This window comes from Rattus norvegicus, chromosome 6 (assembly GCF_036323735.1).
Source record: "Rattus norvegicus strain BN/NHsdMcwi chromosome 6, GRCr8, whole genome shotgun sequence".
NCBI classification, from domain to species: domain Eukaryota; kingdom Metazoa; phylum Chordata; class Mammalia; order Rodentia; family Muridae; genus Rattus; species Rattus norvegicus.
Window position 1 is genome coordinate 39,891,374 of NC_086024.1, and position 18,106 is coordinate 39,909,479.

Here is an 18,106-nt window from a genome sequence, read left to right on the forward strand (position 1 = left end):
ACACACGTATGTGCACTCTCGTGTGTGCATACTTGTGTGTATGTGCTAGGGTTCATTTTTCTCTATTTGCTTCCTTGGATCTGATTCTAGTCTTCTAAAGCCTTAGTAAAAGTCTAAATAGTCTTCATTTTATTTTTCATATGAGTATCACCAGTCCTATGCTTTATGAGTGTTTATATACATGCCATAGTGAAAAAGTACATGCTGGTTAAAAACTCCTTGCTATAATCCAATCTTTATACTTCAAAATAAGAATTTCATTTATATTTAAATCCTATTTATTTTACATATGATATGCTTTTAAGCCGATCATAAAAATATTGCCTGTCTTATGAAAGGTCTTATGCTATAAGTACTGGATGTACAAAGGCAAAGACGGGATAGCATGTATACGACTGATCATTGCAGAGTTCTGAGTATTATGGTAGGTGTCTGCAAAGCTGAAGGGACATGGATGAATAGTTGCTTGGTATAGAGATAAACAATAAGCTTAGATAAATGGAATGGGTGAATGGATGAGTGAATGAATATATTTTATAAAAATCAGATACTGGGTACCATTACTTCTGTAGTCTGCTAAGTCTTCAGATTAGTTTCTTCCTTTCTTTAGTACCGGCAGATACCTTCACTGTGGCGCTTACTGGTTCGCTGACATGTATGCATGTCCCTGTCCCATATTGTAAGTCTGGAAAGAAAAGACCCTTTTAATTTGAACCACTCTCACCTAAAACTGTGATGAGTGTATAACTCTGATGTCCTGTGATGTCTACTGAATGAAAAAACTAAACAAAAACCCAGACATGTGAGATTTGAAGGAGCTTTGCATTGCAAAGTGTGATAGACAGGAGGGGAGAGTGAGATGTCTGGAGGTAACAGTAGCAAAAGGCTCTCAAAAAAAAATCAAGAACAACCTGATTTCTAGGCCATGTATTCTTAATTATCCTTTAATATGCACAACTTCCATCAGAATGCATTCTTTTGTGTAGTGTGAGTGTGTATGTAGATCAAGTGTGTCAGATGTTTTCCTCACTAATTCTCCATTTTTTAATTGATTGATTAACAAAATCTCTTAGGAGCTAGCTCACTGAACTAGCCACCCTGTCTAGCTAGTAAGCTCCAGGTATCCTTTTGTCTTTATGTCCCCAGCATTTGGGATTACTGCTGCATGCCGTTACAACTCATCTTTTATGTCCTTGATGTAGATTTGAGTTCAGTTTCTCATGATTGTGCAGAAAGCTTATTGCTATTTGAACCATGTTTCCAGGCTCAGCCCTAGCTTCCCTCTCTCCCTCCCTCCCACTTTCTCTCTCTCTCTCTCTCTCTCTCTCTCTCTCTCTCTCTCTCTCTCATATATACATGCAAATTTTCCTCTGACCATGACAAGTGTGTGGTGGTACATGTAGGTTCAGAACTATATATAATATGCAAATAAGTGTGAAACAGAAAGGGTTAATCTTTTTTGCTCCAGACTTCCAAATGTGAACTGTACAATCAAGTCCTGGTCTTACTCATGCAAGTCTTACTTACAATTCCTGAATTAAAACCTCCCCTTTTGTTTTCCCGTTAAATGTATTTTATATATCAATGTGGATATGTATACTTCTATAAACATACGAAGTGAGTGAGAGTATAGGAATTTTCATTGACTTTTGAAATGCTTATCATATAACCAAGCAACATGACTCGGCTCAGCAGAAAACTCCAAGCTGTGCAGAAATGCAAAGCATAGATTTGGATGATTAAACAAGTGGAGACGCTGCCATTCAAAAAGTTCAAAAATCTCTTCCAAAGGGTTAACTAAAAGGATGTCACAATTATTTTTAAAAGAGATATTCCTTGCAACTGCAAGAATTCTAATAAAATTCAAACTCTTTTAGTACACCGACAATGATTTTTTCTCCTTTTTTCTTGGCTTTATTAACACTTCATTAAAATATAATGACATTATTTCCCTCCATTCCCTTCTTCCCTCCAACTCCATCCTTGCCCCCCTCTCATTTCCTCTCAAACTCCTGGCTTTTACTCCTTTATTATTGTTACACACATATGTTTAAGTATATAGTCCTCAGTGCACTCAGTGCTGCATGTACATGATGTCAGAGCTGATCACATGGCATTGAATAACCAATTAGGGAGTTCCTCAGTGGAGGGAAATGCTTTCCTTCTCTCATCCCATCTTCTACTTGATGCTGACATTTATTTTTTTTTTCCATCTTTATTAAATTGGGTATTTCTTATTTACATTTCAAACGTTATTTCTTTTCCCAGTTTCCAGGCCAACATCCCCTAACTCCTCCCCCTCCCCTTCCTTATGGGTGTTCCTCTCGCCACCCTCCCCCATTACCACCCTCCCCCCAACAATCTAGTTCACTGGAGGTTCAGTCTTAGCAGGACCCAGGGCTTCCCCTTCCACTGGTGCTCTTACTAGGATATTCATTGCTACCTATGAGGTCAGAGTCCAGGGTCAGTCCATGTATAGACTTTAGGTAGTGGCTTAGTCCCTGGAAGCTCTGGTTGCTTGGCATTGTTGTACATATGGGGTCTCGAGCCCCTTCACGCTCTTCCAGTTCTTTCTCTGATTCCTTCAACGGGGGTCCTGTTCTCAGTTCAGTGGTTTGCTGTTGGCATTCGCCTCTGTATTTGCTGTATTCTGGCTGTGTCTCTCAGGAGAGATCTATATCTGGCTCCTGTCGGCCTGCACTTCTTTGCTTCATCCATCTTGTCTAATTGGATGACTGTATATGTATGGGCCACATGTGGGGCAGGCTCTGAATGGGTGTTCCTTCTGTCTCTGTTTTAATCTTTGCCTCTCTATTCCCTGCCAAGGGTATTCTTGTTCCCCCTTTTAAAGAAGGAGTGAAGCATACACATTTTGGTCATCCGTCTTGAGTTTCATGTGTTCTGTGCATCTAGATTAATTCAAGCATTTGGGCTAATAGTCACTTATCAATGAGTAATATCATGTGTGTTTTTCTGTGATTGGGTTATCTCACTCAGGATGATATTTTCCAGTTCCATCCATTTGCCTGTGATTTTCATAAAGTCATTGTTTTTGATAGCTGAGTAATATTCCATCGTGTAGATATACCACATTTTCTGTATCCATTCCTCTGTTGAAGGGCATCTGGGTTCTTTCCAGCTTCTGGCTATTATAAATAAGGCTGCTAGTGGAAGGGGAAGCCCTGGGTCCTGCTAAGACTGAACCCCTAGTGAACTAGATTGTTGGGGGGAGAGCAGCGATGGGGGGAGGATGGGGAAGGGAACATCCATAAAGAAGGGGAGGGGGAGGGATTAGGGGGATGTTTGCCCGGAAACCGGGAAAGGGAATAACACTCGAAATGTATATAAGAAATACTCAAGTTAAAAAAAAAAGAATCCTTATTTTGTGCGAAAAAAATAAATAAATAAGGCTGCTATGAACATAGTGGAGCACATGTCTTTGTTATATGTTGGGGCATCTTTTGGGTATATGCCCAAGAGAGGTATAGCTGGGTCCTCAGGTAGTGTAATGTCCAATTTTCTGAGGAACCTCCAGACTGATTTCCAGAATGGTTGTACCAGTCTGCAATCCCACCAACAATGGAGGAAATGCTGACATTCATTAAACTATCAGGCAGATGTTGTAAATAGCTGGACACTCTCAATTGATTCTCTAATAGTTTGGGATCTGGGAAAGTTTACTTCTACCTTTTGAGCTAAGCATTCATGGTACATAAATTAGGTAAGATTTAGAGGTGGAAAAGATGGGCAAAGATAGAACTGTGGATCTAAAAGATGCAAAGCAGTTGTGTTTTGGAATCATTGTGGAAAAGTAAGTGAAATCTACCACTTTAGTCCAAAAATTCATGTTCTGTCCAAAGTTGAATCTCCACTTTACATATTCAAGGAGTGACAAGACATGTAGTCCTTCAGGAAGACAAATAATGTGTCAAGGCAACTCTTGGCTGTTAAAGTGAGTAGATTTGGAATCAACTTAAAGGTTGGCTAATGGCACTTCTTGATGGGATTTTCGATGTGAGCAGACCCAACCTAAGTGTCAGTAGTACATGCAAGAATGAAACCTTTGCTTATTTTCTGACTCCCTTTATGCTTGAAGGCAAGTTCTTCTATCCTGATGCTGCTCCTGCTGCATTCTTCTGACAATATTAGAACAAGCTTCTTCAGCTTCCTACATGAAGCCTACCAGTTCTTCCTGAATTTCCAACCCTTCGGCATCAGATTGTAATTGCTAAAACATCCACCCTTGGTAACCGAGCAACTCTGGGCCTCTCTTGTGTGAGTCAGCCACTGTTGGATGACCCAGAACACAAGTAGGCAAATCTACTAGACCCCTTTAAATACGTATTTTCTATAAGTTCTATTCCTTTAGAGACCTCTAATAATATATAAGAAGAAATGAAAGGTAGTGGAGTTTGTCTTAGTCAATGTTATATTGCTGTGAAGAGAAACTATGACCTTTGCAGCTCTTGTAAGATACTTAGTTGAAGCTTGCTTATATTTTCAGAGGTTTAGTCCATTGTCATCATGGACTAAATGGTAGTATGGAGGCACAGATGGTGCTGGAGAAGTAGCTGAGAGTTCTATATCCAGATCTTCAGGTGGCAGGAAGAGAGAACCAGGGCCTGACTTGGGCTTCTGAAACCCCAAAGGCCAGCTGTATTGGTGTACATTCTCTCCAACAAGGTCACCCCTACTCCAACAAGGCCACTTCCTAATCCCTCTCAAGTAGTATCATGATGACTAAGGGTTTAAATATATGGGCCTATGAGGCCATTTTTATTTGACCATCACAGAGTTTGTGTTTTTTTATTGCTGTGGTAGAACCAAAAGCAACCTGGGGAAGAAAAGGTTTATACTTTATATAGGCCATTATCAAGGGAAGCCAGGGCTGGAATCTAGAGGTAGGAACTGAAGCACAGGCTGCACTGGCTTGCTCCTTCTGGCTTTCTCTGTTTTCTAACACAACTCATCCCCATCATTAATCATAAAGAACTTGGACTCCTAAAGACCAGTAGAATTTCATGGAGGCAGTTCCTCAATTGGGGCTCCCTCTTAGCAGATATGTTCAGGTTTGTGTCAAGTTGATGAAAAACAAAACAAAATAACAATGATAACCAAACCCTTTAAGTAGGACAGAGCTAAACAATGGATAAACTTGAAATATGATAAAGTAGAATTTGTGTATTATTTTAAAGTATCCAAGTGTTCAATGAAATGCTAAAGCAAAGAAATAAGACAATTCATATTTTATTAGGAAAATGCTGCAGTAGTATTACGAAATTGAGGAGAGTCTAATAAAACACAAAGGAGCTCATTATAGGGGATTATGAAAAAATGGTGTGGGATTGAAATAAAGATGAAATACTAGGAATAAATCATGGGGCTTAATATCAGGGTCACATTTGTGTAGAGTCAAGGTGTTGGGTGCTGGGAAATTTGAGTAAGTAGGCAGAAGAGAGTAACACTAACAGTTTCTAGTTTAAGAGAGAGGTTGACCAATAAAGTAGGCACTAAAACTGGAAGAGGAAGAGACTGCTTTTGGTTTAAACCATTTACGGATACATTGTTTCGCTTTAATTGAGAAGTGATGTACGACTATTGCTCTGCTGAATGACTCCTGAATGTATCATACTTTATTCTGTTTCCCATCTATTGCCTTTTTCCCCACTGTTAAAAGAGTGCTGAGTCTGCAGGTCATCTGCCCAGGGAGTCAATACAGCTGGGATGAAGTAGAGATGCTTTCCTGCATCTCAAAAGTTACAGCAGACCAAGATGGTGGCTCATGTTGCGTGTGTGTGTGTGTGTGTGTGTGTGTGTGTGTGTGTGTGTGTGTGTGTGTTTGTGTGGCTATGTGCCGGCACCCGCTGCAGGAATTGGTGAATTCATCTGTAAATGGGTCTAAGAGTAGTATAATCAGAACTGGTAACCTCCTGCTCAGTGCCAGTATGAAGGGGGTACCATTGTCAAACCTGTACATGGATGTCCCAAAGGATCTGACCAGACCTATGATAACCACTTCCGATGAGCCATGTCCGTTTTAGTGAAAGTCCATGACAAGGCTGTATTAGACAGTTCTGAGTATTTTGCCGTGCTTGCTGCTAAAGAACTTGGCATTTCTATTAAAGTAGACGAGCCACCAAGGAAAATGAGTGCTTCACTCTCCTCAAGTCAGTACACATCTTCAAGAAGCACAGAGTCCAATATGAGATGAGGATGCTCTACAGATGTCTGGAGTTAAAACATTTGACTGGATGCACAGCCAATATCTACCTGGAATATATCCAGCGAAACTTACCTGAAGGGGTGGCCACGGAAGTAATAAAGTCATAGATACAGCAGTTGCCAGAAGACAGCAAGGAGCCAATGTGGGAAACAGTTTCCGAGGAGAAAGAAGAAAGCAAGGCTCAGGGAGAGCGACTGTGCCAGGATCTGAACTGAGCAGGCCTCGTATGTTACATGGAGAGTACTCCAGGTAAGGAGAGTCAGGGCCCCCTGCCCTTGCTCTGTTGGGTTCTCACCCCAGGGCGGCCAAGCTGGGTTTCAGGGAACAACCACTGTATCAGTCTGTTCTGTATACCAGATTATGCTTGTGTTCTGATTTGAACAAACATTAGCAAACTTCTGTATAACCCGAAACAAAAGAACCAGATTTAAACAAAAAGAAAAAGAAAGTTCCAGGAAACCTAATACTGGTAGGGATCGGCCAGGTGGATTAAGAGTAGAACATTGAGAATATGCATGGAATATAACAGTATCAATCAAACATTCTGAGGCAAGTGGTTAAAAAACAAACACACAGAAAACATGGAGTAGAAGAGGATGACGTAAGTCTTCATTGTAGATGAGGTAAGCCATGCTGAGGACATTGGCATTCAGCACTGGCATCCCAACATACAGAACGAACTCTGAACGGTTCTGACAGGCGCCAGTGCAAAGCTCCTTAGTGGAGCTTATCTCATGAACTCAATCAGTATTTCACTTGTTCAGTTCAGATCTGAACCGCAATAAGACACAGGCTGAAAGGAAGTAGACAGGTGCTGCCCTGGAATCTCAGTTTACTGTTATTAAAAGAGACAAGTACTTTCAAAGGACAGGGAGGTAAAAGGATACAGAGGTGTGACATTTGAGATGAGCTTTCAAACAAGCCTATGAGTTGAACATACAACCTTCTGTATTTCTTACATCCCGTTTCCTTTTGAGGTAGCATTTGAAATGGAAAGGGAAAAATATAAATAGTAAGTGACTACAATAGGCATTATTTATAAATAGGAGTGGTCACTAGTGTGATTTTAAATATGTGAATGGAAGAAAATGAATTTATTTTGGTCTCAATTGCTGTATATTGCTGCAGGATATATATTTATATATGTGCTCATTATATATGTATACATATATATGCACACATTTGTATATCCACATCTATGGAGACAGGTGGGAAGAAAGCATTAAACATTTATGTATACCTAATAATGCCTTGGATGTAGTTCTGGATATTTTATTGAATTAAGTTTTATCACATTTATATTTTGACTTCTAGTCCTTAAAATTCATAGTTGTTAAAGAGGGCTTAGAAGAGAGTATGTTTTTGTAGTTTAAAGGAAAATACAGCATACATAGAAACAACCAACAAGAGGACTGGGCTTTATGCTCACTTTACAAAAATTACATGTTTTTAATAAACATGTATATAATAATAGACATTTAAAAGATCCTTTTCTTCTTTATGATTACAGGATTTACAAAAATTGGCACTGGCCAGAAATCATAAAGACAACTTTCTTTCTTTTTTTTTTTTTGTTTTTTTTTTTGGAATTAGTACATCTCCAGAAATTATATTTTTACTATTGTTTTCAGCACAGATTTTATAAAACTACTTATTTTGTAAAACAATGAGTTTAAATATGTGTTAATCATACTTACAAGATAAATTTATTGCTAGATTGACAATTGATATGAATTCTCATTGCATTTTGCTCATGTACATAATCAGACAAAAAACTAGATTGGAAGAGATGTTTAAACCTTTTCACTAGAAAATTTATAAATGGTTTAGAATGTAAACATGTCTAACTTGATTTAAAATTATATAACATGTAGGCCTGCATACATCATATATGCTGTTCTATTAATATGTGCAATTTTGTGCTTCACATATCAATTCAAATTAAGGAGAAAACATAATCAAAAGGTTGTAAAGCAGGAAGGAGTATTGCCATTACCACTAGTCACAGCAATGCAAAAGACTTGAAGAAAAGTTTGAACTTAAAATATGTCTCCTACAATCTTCCTTTTATTAACAATAATTTCTTTTATATTATTCATTGTGTTTATTAAAAATACTTGCAGTTCAGTTCATTTCTTTTTTTTTGGAAAAAGATCAAGTTGTAACATTTTATTAAAAATTAAAAATGAAAATTTTGAAAATCCAACTTGACCAGATAGGAAACCATTTAAAAACCATTAAAGGTGTATTGAGAAAAAAAACAAACCTTCTTTTTCTCAAATTATCTATTTCTGAAAGGCAGATTTTGATAAAAATAATAAAGACCCATGGTGCATACACCATGCATTTATTTCTAGTGTATCTGACCAACGGGCAAAGAGTGAGCAGTTGAGGTCTTCAAATCCAACTTTTGTTTGCTTCTTATTGCTCTAATTTCATATTCATTTCTTTTGTTGGATGACAAAACCAGATGAAGGTAGAGATGATGGTAAATTGGCATTTACTCAGCCCCACACTGCTCAGCCTCAGAAGCAGAATTCCTAAGGCAGCACAAATATATCAAAAATTTGTCAGCATGCATCACATTCTTTTTTTTAATTAAGAAATTATTTTTATAGTTCAGTACTATGCCAAATTATTTATGTCATTTTTCCCCTCCCCATCCTCCCTCCATTACCGCCCTCCCCCCAACAATCACGTTCACTGGGGGGTTCAGTCTTAGCAGGACCAAGGGCTTCCCCTTCCACTGGTGATCTTACTAGGCTATTCATTGCTACCTATGAGGTTTGAGTCCAGGGTCAGTCCATGTATAGTCTTTGGGTAGTGGCTTAGTCCCTGGAAGCTCTGGTTGGTAAGACAACTTTCTTAATGCAGAGGGAAAAATGAAATAGCATTAATATGAGCCACTACAGGATTATTGTATTTACATTAAAGTTCAAACATGTAACTTTTATTTCTAAGTAAACTTATCCATAATATTTGGGAAGTAAATTCTACAACATCTGTGAAAAATATAGTCCTAGTCTTAACTGAAGAAAAAATAATTTTCTAGGTAGTAAGTTCTGACCACTTTCCCCTAAATATGGTTAAATACCAGCCCCTTCTTCACATTTTTAATTTAATGAAGAGGGAAAACTGACTTTAACTATAAATGGGATGTTTCATTTATTTTTTTTATGCCCGGATACAGAAAGATTTGCTCTGGCGCTGACAGAGCCACTGGATTTTATGGGACAATCCACCTGAAACAAACAAATAAACAAAAAAGCCCCGAGGAAAAACAGCTTCAAGAGGAAAGCACCGATTTTCGAACTTTAAACAAATAAGACTGCCCCTACAAAACTCAAAACACAGATTCCAAATTTCCCCCTCAGTTCTACAAGGCCTGAAACGCGTACTACAGCTAATGTTCTTGTCTTCAAAACGGCGCTAAAAGTTGGTGTAACGGTCAGGAGCGCTTGGGGCTTAGACAGACAGGTGGAGGCGGAGCTACGAGGAGGCGTGTCGGGGCGTGACCAGGGTGGGGCGAGGCCTGGACCGATTGCCTAAGTCTGGCCTCGAGGGGCGTGGTGGAGGTGTGACAAGGGCCGATGCGGGGGGCGGGGCGTCGCCGGCTCGCGCCCTTTAAAAGGCCGGAGCGAGGCGGGAATCTCTGACAGATATTTCTGGTGGGCGCCCATGTCTCTCTCCCGCCCCGCGTGGCCTTCAGGGCCTGCCTGGCCGCTCTCCTCAGAACCGCCTCCTCAGGACCCCGCTGCGGCGTCACCCAGCAGCAAGCGGCGTCGTCTGAAGGAGCCTGACGGCGTCTGTGAGGCGGGATGGCCACTGCTTGTGGTGCCTCGCTTGTCTGAGGTAGAAAAAGTCTGGGAGTGGTCGCCCAGACCCTTCACAGCGTTCCTCATTCCAAAGAGCCCCGGGAGCTCAGGCGGTGGGAGGCAGCGGTGTGACCCGGGATGTGGAGACACAACATTCCAGACACAGAACTGTTGGCAGTCTGGAATCTCAGGAAGAGCAGTTTGTTCGAGGGCTCCAGGAAGGTCTTGTGAAGCAGGACTGAAGGACGGGGAGGGTGTGTACCTTGGTGACCAAGCAGAAGTGAGTCATGCTCCACCCAATACCCTCATGCCCCATGTCCAAGGAGTTAAACAGGAGTCTGAAGAACTTCCTGAGAAGGAAACTATTCTGAAAGAAAAGAATTCTGTGGCGAGACAGCCAAGAAACCCATTTCTGGATGTAACGTTTTCTGAGGAAACTAAGTCAGCATTACATGAAATTAAGGACAGATGTAAAGTTGACAGTGTTATAACCTCAGAGAAAAGAGAAAACGTTTCATCATCTACACTAAAAATACCAAAAATTCAAAACCAGGCCTGCTTGGAAAGTGCCAAACCCAGCTATTTTAGAGATAGCATCACAAAAAATTTCCCTGAGTTTCCAAGGGATTTAAATAGCAACATGTCCTTTGTCTATTTAAAGGAAGTAGCAAAGAAAAAGAATGACAAAATTGTGGCATATGTTAGGGATTTCACAAACATTTTCTTGTCCCAAAATAGACCTGATGCTAAGAAACAAAAGTTACAGGATAAAAAATACGTACATGTGGAAAATGATTTTTCTGACTATTCTGAAAGTAACCACCAGTCACTCACAATTGAAGGGAAAATAGACTTGATCAATTTAAACTACTATCGGCATGGTAGTATCGAGTGTGATGTAAGAGACTCTAAAAAGAACATCACTCTCACACTAGAAAATGCAAATTTGGAGGGAGCAGAAAGGAATCAAGACTATTACATACCTACCAGACAAAAAGAATCTCAAAGCCCAAACTATAACAAATCTATTTTGAAAAGAAAACAGCAAAATTGGAGAATGAAAAAATTTAGGATTATTTATGAGAATATGAATAAACACGGAGAACATTTGAATTTGGCGTTATGCGGAGACCTTTTACACAAGGCAGATTATCACAGTGTGAAAGTCAGGAATGTAATGATAGGAACTCTGGGTTCTCCCCCCAATTTAATAAAGGTTGTTTGGTTTAATGGTAAAGGCGAAAATATCAATATGCTACAGCTGAGATACTATACTCTACAAAAGTACATTTCAGGAAATAAAGAAGATAGTACTTTAATCTGCCATGAAATGTCAACATGTGAAAAGCAGATCGATACTCAAAAGAGTGGCGTTTTGAGCAAATATTTACAAAATAGTATTTCAGAATTCTTAAATATGATTCTGAAAACCAATACAGTTTCTTTGCTCGATAACTTTGATTCTTTCATAAGAAATGCAGGTGACGGGGAATCAGAAGAGGGTTGTATTTTCAAATATATAGTGAATTTGAATTATTTGAAAAATATAATACAGGAAAGACATATTGTGTATCTAACAAAGATGTTGACTTCTTCAAGGCTATTAGAACATAATACAAAATCTACAGTTAAGAAAAGGAAGCTATTTAAAATGGAACATGTTCTTGAATGGGCTAAGAAACAAAACATCAATTCTCTTACTATGACAACTAAAAAGTTTCCAGTTTACAAAGTATGTGAAAATGTTCCCCTTTTAATGAATTTTGATAGCACAGAAGAACTTTCTCTGACAAAACAACCTAGTTATGAGAATACAAATTGTGCTGAACAACTCCTAAATATGGGAGATTTGGCTTATTATATGTTTGGTATTAGCAACTCACATGTGAAGTCTGATCTTTTATTTATACAGAATAACTGTGGACATATTAATGAAAAATATTATGAAAGTAGTATGTGTAGTCAAGATTTAGATACTGAAAGAAAATGGAAGCATAAGGCCATTCACTTAATTTTTAAGTTCATATTTGAAGATGTCTTTAATGTTAGACAACTGTGCATGTTGTTAAGCCAAAATACATCACACAGTGACCAGATTAATGCAATGGCCATAACTCTGAAGATCAACTTGGAGGATTTGTTAAGTAAAATAGAAGGGAAAATATATGATTTTGTTTTGAAGAAAGAAATGAAGGTCACAAAAAGTTCAAGTAGTTGCCAAGTTCATAAAGCTATTGACACAAAGAAGCAAGAGAGTAGTTTTCTCCCAATGGACAGAATGTCTTCAGTGCAGTCAGCTTCGCTAGTGAGTAAGAGCATAAATATGGAAGAAACTAAATCTGTTAATCAAAATAATGGGACTAGCGCAAAAGAGGATGGAGGTATTTTGCAAGAAATTGAGCTAACTAATTCAAAGCATTTCCATCCAGAGAATGAGTCTGCATTGTATGCTAATCATCAGTTTGAAAGTGATTCAAGTGGGGAGAACAATGAATGTTTTCAGGGCTTAACTGCTAAATGTTTATCAACAGAAACTCTGCCAATAGCAAACGAGTTTGAGATAAAGAGCAAGTTTGATTTAGTACTTGAAGAACTTCGTATGTTTCATGAAATTAGTAAGGAAAATGAAATTCCAAGTACCATGGAAACACACAATAGGGAAGAAAATTACTTTGGAGAAAGTAATGATGTTAAGGAGGCAAGAATGGAGATAGGAAACAAACTGGAAATGGTTGAAACCAGCACAAGAGATACATCTTTATTGCCTTGTGATGTGAAAGCAGGCCTCAACAAACATAAAAGGCACCAAAGTTTATTTAATTGGAAAGTAATACCTACTCATGGCGGACAGGCAGTTCCCAATGAGTCTTGTCCAGGATCAGAGGAAGAATTATTCCATTCTACTCCTGAGGAAGGTATGCCATTTAAATTTTATTTCTTTTTTGTTTTGTTTTTGTTTTTGCTTTTGTTTTTGTTTTTTGAGACAGGGCTTCTGTATAGCCTTGGCTGTCCTGGAACTCATTCTGTAGACCAGACTGGCTTCAAACTCACAGAGATCCATCTGCCTCTGGTTCCTAAGTGCTGTGATGAAAGGCATGAATAACCATTGCCTGGCTTATAATTTCTTACTCATGATAAAAAGTCACTGTTTTTTTCTCCTGTGTAGGGAAAATATACAATTCTGACAACAGATAAAATAGAAAAGACTGTTCATTAATGTATACTATTTCCCACAAAGATCTATTAAAATATTAGACAATAAACTGAAGATGAAGGAAACAAATTAATTAATAAAAGCTCTGGAATCTTATTTAATTTTTCTAAATCTTAGGAGTCAGTTGAAAGCAGAATTTATAAAAAGAGTTTGTTAATGTTGTTAACATTTATAGACAAAAGTCGCTTTCTCTAGAAAGAGTTTTAACCAGCTAGTCAATGCAGTGTCGTGAGTTATAATATGTTAATGTTTATTTTCAGATTATAAGAAACCTTTACCTAAAAGCTCTACTTTTTCTCCTGATGAATATAAAAAAGAAACTTTACTGAAGGGAGGTAAGATCTTTTGTTATTTTCTGGAGTATGTTTTAATATGGCTGTCATATTTTTTGAGCTTGATCAAACTACTATAGTTGGCAGAAAACAAATACAAAATTTCATACTTTGAAAAATATCAAGAAGTTACTAATTCCAATATGTAGACACTGGCTAAATATCAGTATAATACTTGAAGGTGCCCTCTGCAAAGTATGTTTGAATATTTGTAGTTATGTATGACAATAATCTAAATGATAAGATGTACTATTAATGTGTGATTTGTGGTGTATATACTATTAATCGACAAAGTAACAAAGGAGACTCCCAAATAGATTCCCATTCTTGAAATGCCATTCCCACTATGTTCTATACATCTTTACCTTTATATATCTTCTCATGTAGATACTTTATAAATAAAAACAATTTACTAATATTGACCTTGCTATGATGGCTCATCCCTTAATCTCTGCACTAGGGAGGTGTTGACAGGAGATTCTAGTACAGGTTTGAGTACAGAAACCAAGGCCCAACTATTCTAGCAATTATTTATTATTATTTAGGTGTTAATATGATTTTTGAACATGGCTATTATACTTATTTTTTCTTGTAATTGCTGTTAAGGGAAACAACCAAAGCAAAGTCAAACAGTTGCTAAAAATCCTTACCTAAGTAGTTTTTGATATAAGAATAAAGAAAAATATAATATTTATTCTAACTGGTACAAATGTGTATAGATAAGGATAGGATTAAAATTAGGAAAAAAGGTGAAGTTATAGTATTGTCAGAGATTTGCATAACAATTTTGGATCTAAAATGGCCACATTGGAAAGAAAATGTATTCACTCAAATATCTTTAGTAAGCCATAATTTCTCTCTCTCTCTCTCTCTCTCTCTCTCTCTCTCTCTCTCTCTCTCTCTCTCTCTCACACACACACACACACACACACACACACACACACACTTCTCATCAATAGAAGAATACAACCTACAGCCTCATTTTGTCTTTCCCTTTGTCTTAACTTACGATGAATTAACCACAATAGTTAATTGATGGCTTTGGAAGCTTAAAAGTATACAAGCAGTGTCTTCTTCCCTGAAAACAAGTGATGTTAGAGGGACTGGTATTCCACGAGTCTAAAACGTTAGGCTGGATAGAAAGACAGGGAACACTTGGCTTTAGGAGCCTATTTGATGGAGAACAGGAGGAGAAGGAACACACATCTACATTGTTGCATGCTATGTGGCAGCTGCCTGTTCACCTGGTATGTTATATGTCCTTTAGGCCACTGTTGCTTTGACTTTAATGTGCTGTGGGTCTCCTGAAGATCTCGTTAAAGGATTCTGTTTCACTGTCCTCAAGCTCTAGGATTCTGCATTTTTAACAATTTCCTAGCAGACACAGATGTTATTAGCCTGTTGGCCAAACCTGTAGTAGCCCTGGATGCCCAGAAACTCATTCTGTAGACCAGGCTGGCCTAGAACTCAGAGATTCACCTGCCTCTGCCTACCCAGTGCTGGGATTAAAATTGAGCACTACTATGCCCATCTAATCATGACGTATTTTTAAATACTGACTTTAAGAACAATTTCACAAAGCATTCTGGAATGCTCAGATTGCTTATTCAAACTGTGAATAAATTAATCAAGCATATAACAATAAGAAAAGGACTATGATTTACTTTGCAAAGAAATATAGTTTCAACACATAGCTTAATGAGAGAGGTCATTATTTTACAAAGACCTATTATTGATGGAAATTAGTGTAATAATTTCTCACCCATTGTAAAATTACCACAAGTCACTGTTGTATTAAAATATAAAAGAGTAAAGCATAGTTTGAAAAGGAACTCAAATAGATGATTAATTTTGCTCTATTCTGAAATAATCTTTTAATGAAGAAGTTCATTTTATATAAAATTCCTAAAACTGTCTAATATATAACCAAATGTACTAACATCAGCATGACCCAATAATTTGAGTTGAATATCCCTTTCATTTAAAAGATTTCCAAAACTCTAGTAATGAAACTTTTGCTTATCATTAAATTTATGATTTTAATGTTAAGTCAAGTATTAAAATGCATTTATAGCTTTTTGGAGGGTTACCTTGTTTTCTCAGGAACATTATTTATATGCAGTTTAAATTTGGAATTGATTTCATCAGTGTTTACATAGATATTTGCAATTTGCTCAACTTTGAAGTCATGGTGTTTAGTTTTGTTAAATTTAACAATGGCTCGGTGACAGTGTTTTTACTATAATGTATTAAAGTCATACTAATTCACTAGAGCCCAACTTACAAGGTTTACAAATGCACTATATAGTTAATGTGGAAAAAACCTCCTCTTAATGGTAATACAACATATCTACCTGTCTAAGTTAACGGTTCTAGGGAGAAATAGAGCTTTTGGAAACAATTGCATTTCTTAGAAAGTGATGTAATGTGATGTCAAATAAAACTAAAGATCAGAGTAATCCATAGCTATAATTATACTTGTATTTTATTAAATAAAAATCTCTTTTAGATACCAAATATAACTATTAACAACATGGCAGAGTTGCTTCTCTTAAAACTGAAAAATGACATTCATAAAACACAGTATCAAGTTGAATTAAATCTTAGTGTTTGGTTTTATTGTTCTTTTACCAGTTTTCTTAACTGGAATACTGGTCCTTTGTAGATGTTATATACCTTGAAAAGCTTCTTGTTTTTTTCTCTTGTATTTGCCTTTTTATATTTTAGAACTGGATATAGTAAGATTAAGTACAATAATGCATTTAAAGTGATTGCTATGTAAATTCTTGGCAAATGTGGCAATATCATGATTAAAATAAGGACTTTTAAGCAGATGGTAATTTTTGCCTCAGTCTATAAATTATGTTGTCCTCTTTGCAGGCAGTCATGTCTCGCATGGGATTTCCAGAGTACAGCCTCTTAAAACATGCAGCCGTCCCATTAGGGTTGGCTTGTCAAGAAGAGCTAGGCTGAAACAGCTTCATCCTTATCTGAAATGAATGAGTTATAAGGACTTACAAGAAGCTTCTGGACTATAACAGTTCAGCATATCTAGGAATGCTTTATATTTTGCTTTGTATAAGTGTTTTCCTTTAGCTTGCAAAATTTGCGCTTTTTTAAAAAATAAAGTACAGAGAGGTTCTTTTGTGTATAAATTATTTAATTGACTTTAAAAGAAAACTTTTCACTGATATTTCATGTCATATGATCAATATACACATTAAAGTATTTTCATGATCACTTAAACCATTTCAGCTTCTAAGTTTTCATGATATATGCATATAATCCCTTTGTAGAGAAAAATATATAACTTTGTCTACTTTCTGAAAGGATCTATGGCTTATAAAAGGGCAATGCACCTCTGTTCTAATGCACTCTCTACATTTGGCAGGTATATAGGATCTTGCCTTATAGAGCCTTCATTCCTTCCTCCCTCCCTTTCTCCTTCCTTTCCTCCTTCCTTCCCTCCCTCCTTTCATTCAGTCCTTCCTTCTTTCTTTCACACAGCATATCTATCTATTATCTCAAGCTGGTCTCATACTTATGATGATGACCTTGAGCTCTTGTCTCCCTTGCCTCCTGTGCTGTAGCTTCCTTCCTGTGCTTGATATTTGTAAGGAAATATAGAATATACATATTTTTAAAGTAACAGTCAAAAGAATATAGCATATTTAAAAATACTACACCGATAAATAATATTGACATACTGTGGTGGTTTAAACAGGAATGGTACCAGTATGCTCATATATTTGAAGGTTTTGTGTTGCTACTTAATAGGAATTAGGTGTGGCCTTGTTAGAGTAGGTGTGGTTGTGTTGAAGGAAATGTATCATTGTAGATGGGCTTTATGTTTGAAATGATCAAGCCCAGTATCAAATACTCTCTTGTTATTGCCTGTGATCTTCATGTAGAACTCTCTAGTACCATGTTGGCTTGCTTCTCACCACTGACAGTAACAGACTAAGCCTCTGAAACTGTAACAGCTTGGCTACAATGTTAATGCTTAACCATAAATATGTATTGATACATAGTAACTTCATAATAATGGGCAATTAGAATACTTACCCTTTTCCTATCTTCCTCTCTTTCTTCTATCATACCTCTTCTCTGTCCTTTTATTTCTCTGCCCTGGTGGTCCAGACAGGATCTAACTGTGTAGCCCAGCTGGTCTCAGATTTGCACTAGTACTTTTGCCTCTCAAATACTGGGATTAGTGTGTGCCACTGTGCCCATCTTCTGAGAAATTTCTCTAATTATGTAGATATCATATATTTTCTTGACATAGACATATATTACTTCAAGGAATAGTTTGCATTAATAAAATACCTTTTTTGGGCTAGGGGAAATTTATACATATTATATATAATTATATATAATATATGTGTAAATATGTGTATATACATTTACACACACTGTACACACATACACACACACACACACATCAGACACTAAATCGTATTTTCTTACTGTGTTGGGAAACACCATCATTTGCTAGATAGACAGACTTCACTTATTTTTCAAG

The 18,106-nt window shown here is 37.2% G+C and overlaps 1 protein-coding gene and 1 pseudogene across 1 annotated transcript; both read left to right on the forward strand.

Annotated features, from left to right (window-relative positions):
- Positions 1-5,846: 5,846 nt before the first annotated feature.
- Mrps10-ps1 (mitochondrial ribosomal protein S10, pseudogene 1) lies at positions 5,847-6,438 on the forward strand (annotated as a pseudogene).
- A 3,439-nt stretch (positions 6,439-9,877) lies between these two features.
- On the forward strand, positions 9,878-16,830 carry Rad51ap2 (RAD51 associated protein 2). Its single transcript, NM_001399054.1, has 3 exons — positions 9,878-12,953; positions 13,513-13,587; positions 16,465-16,830. The coding sequence occupies exons 1-3, from the start codon at positions 9,902-9,904 to the stop codon at positions 16,581-16,583; spliced, it is 3,246 nt and encodes a 1,081-aa protein (NP_001385983.1). The 5' UTR covers positions 9,878-9,901; the 3' UTR covers positions 16,584-16,830.
- The last annotated feature ends 1,276 nt before the right edge of the window (positions 16,831-18,106 follow it).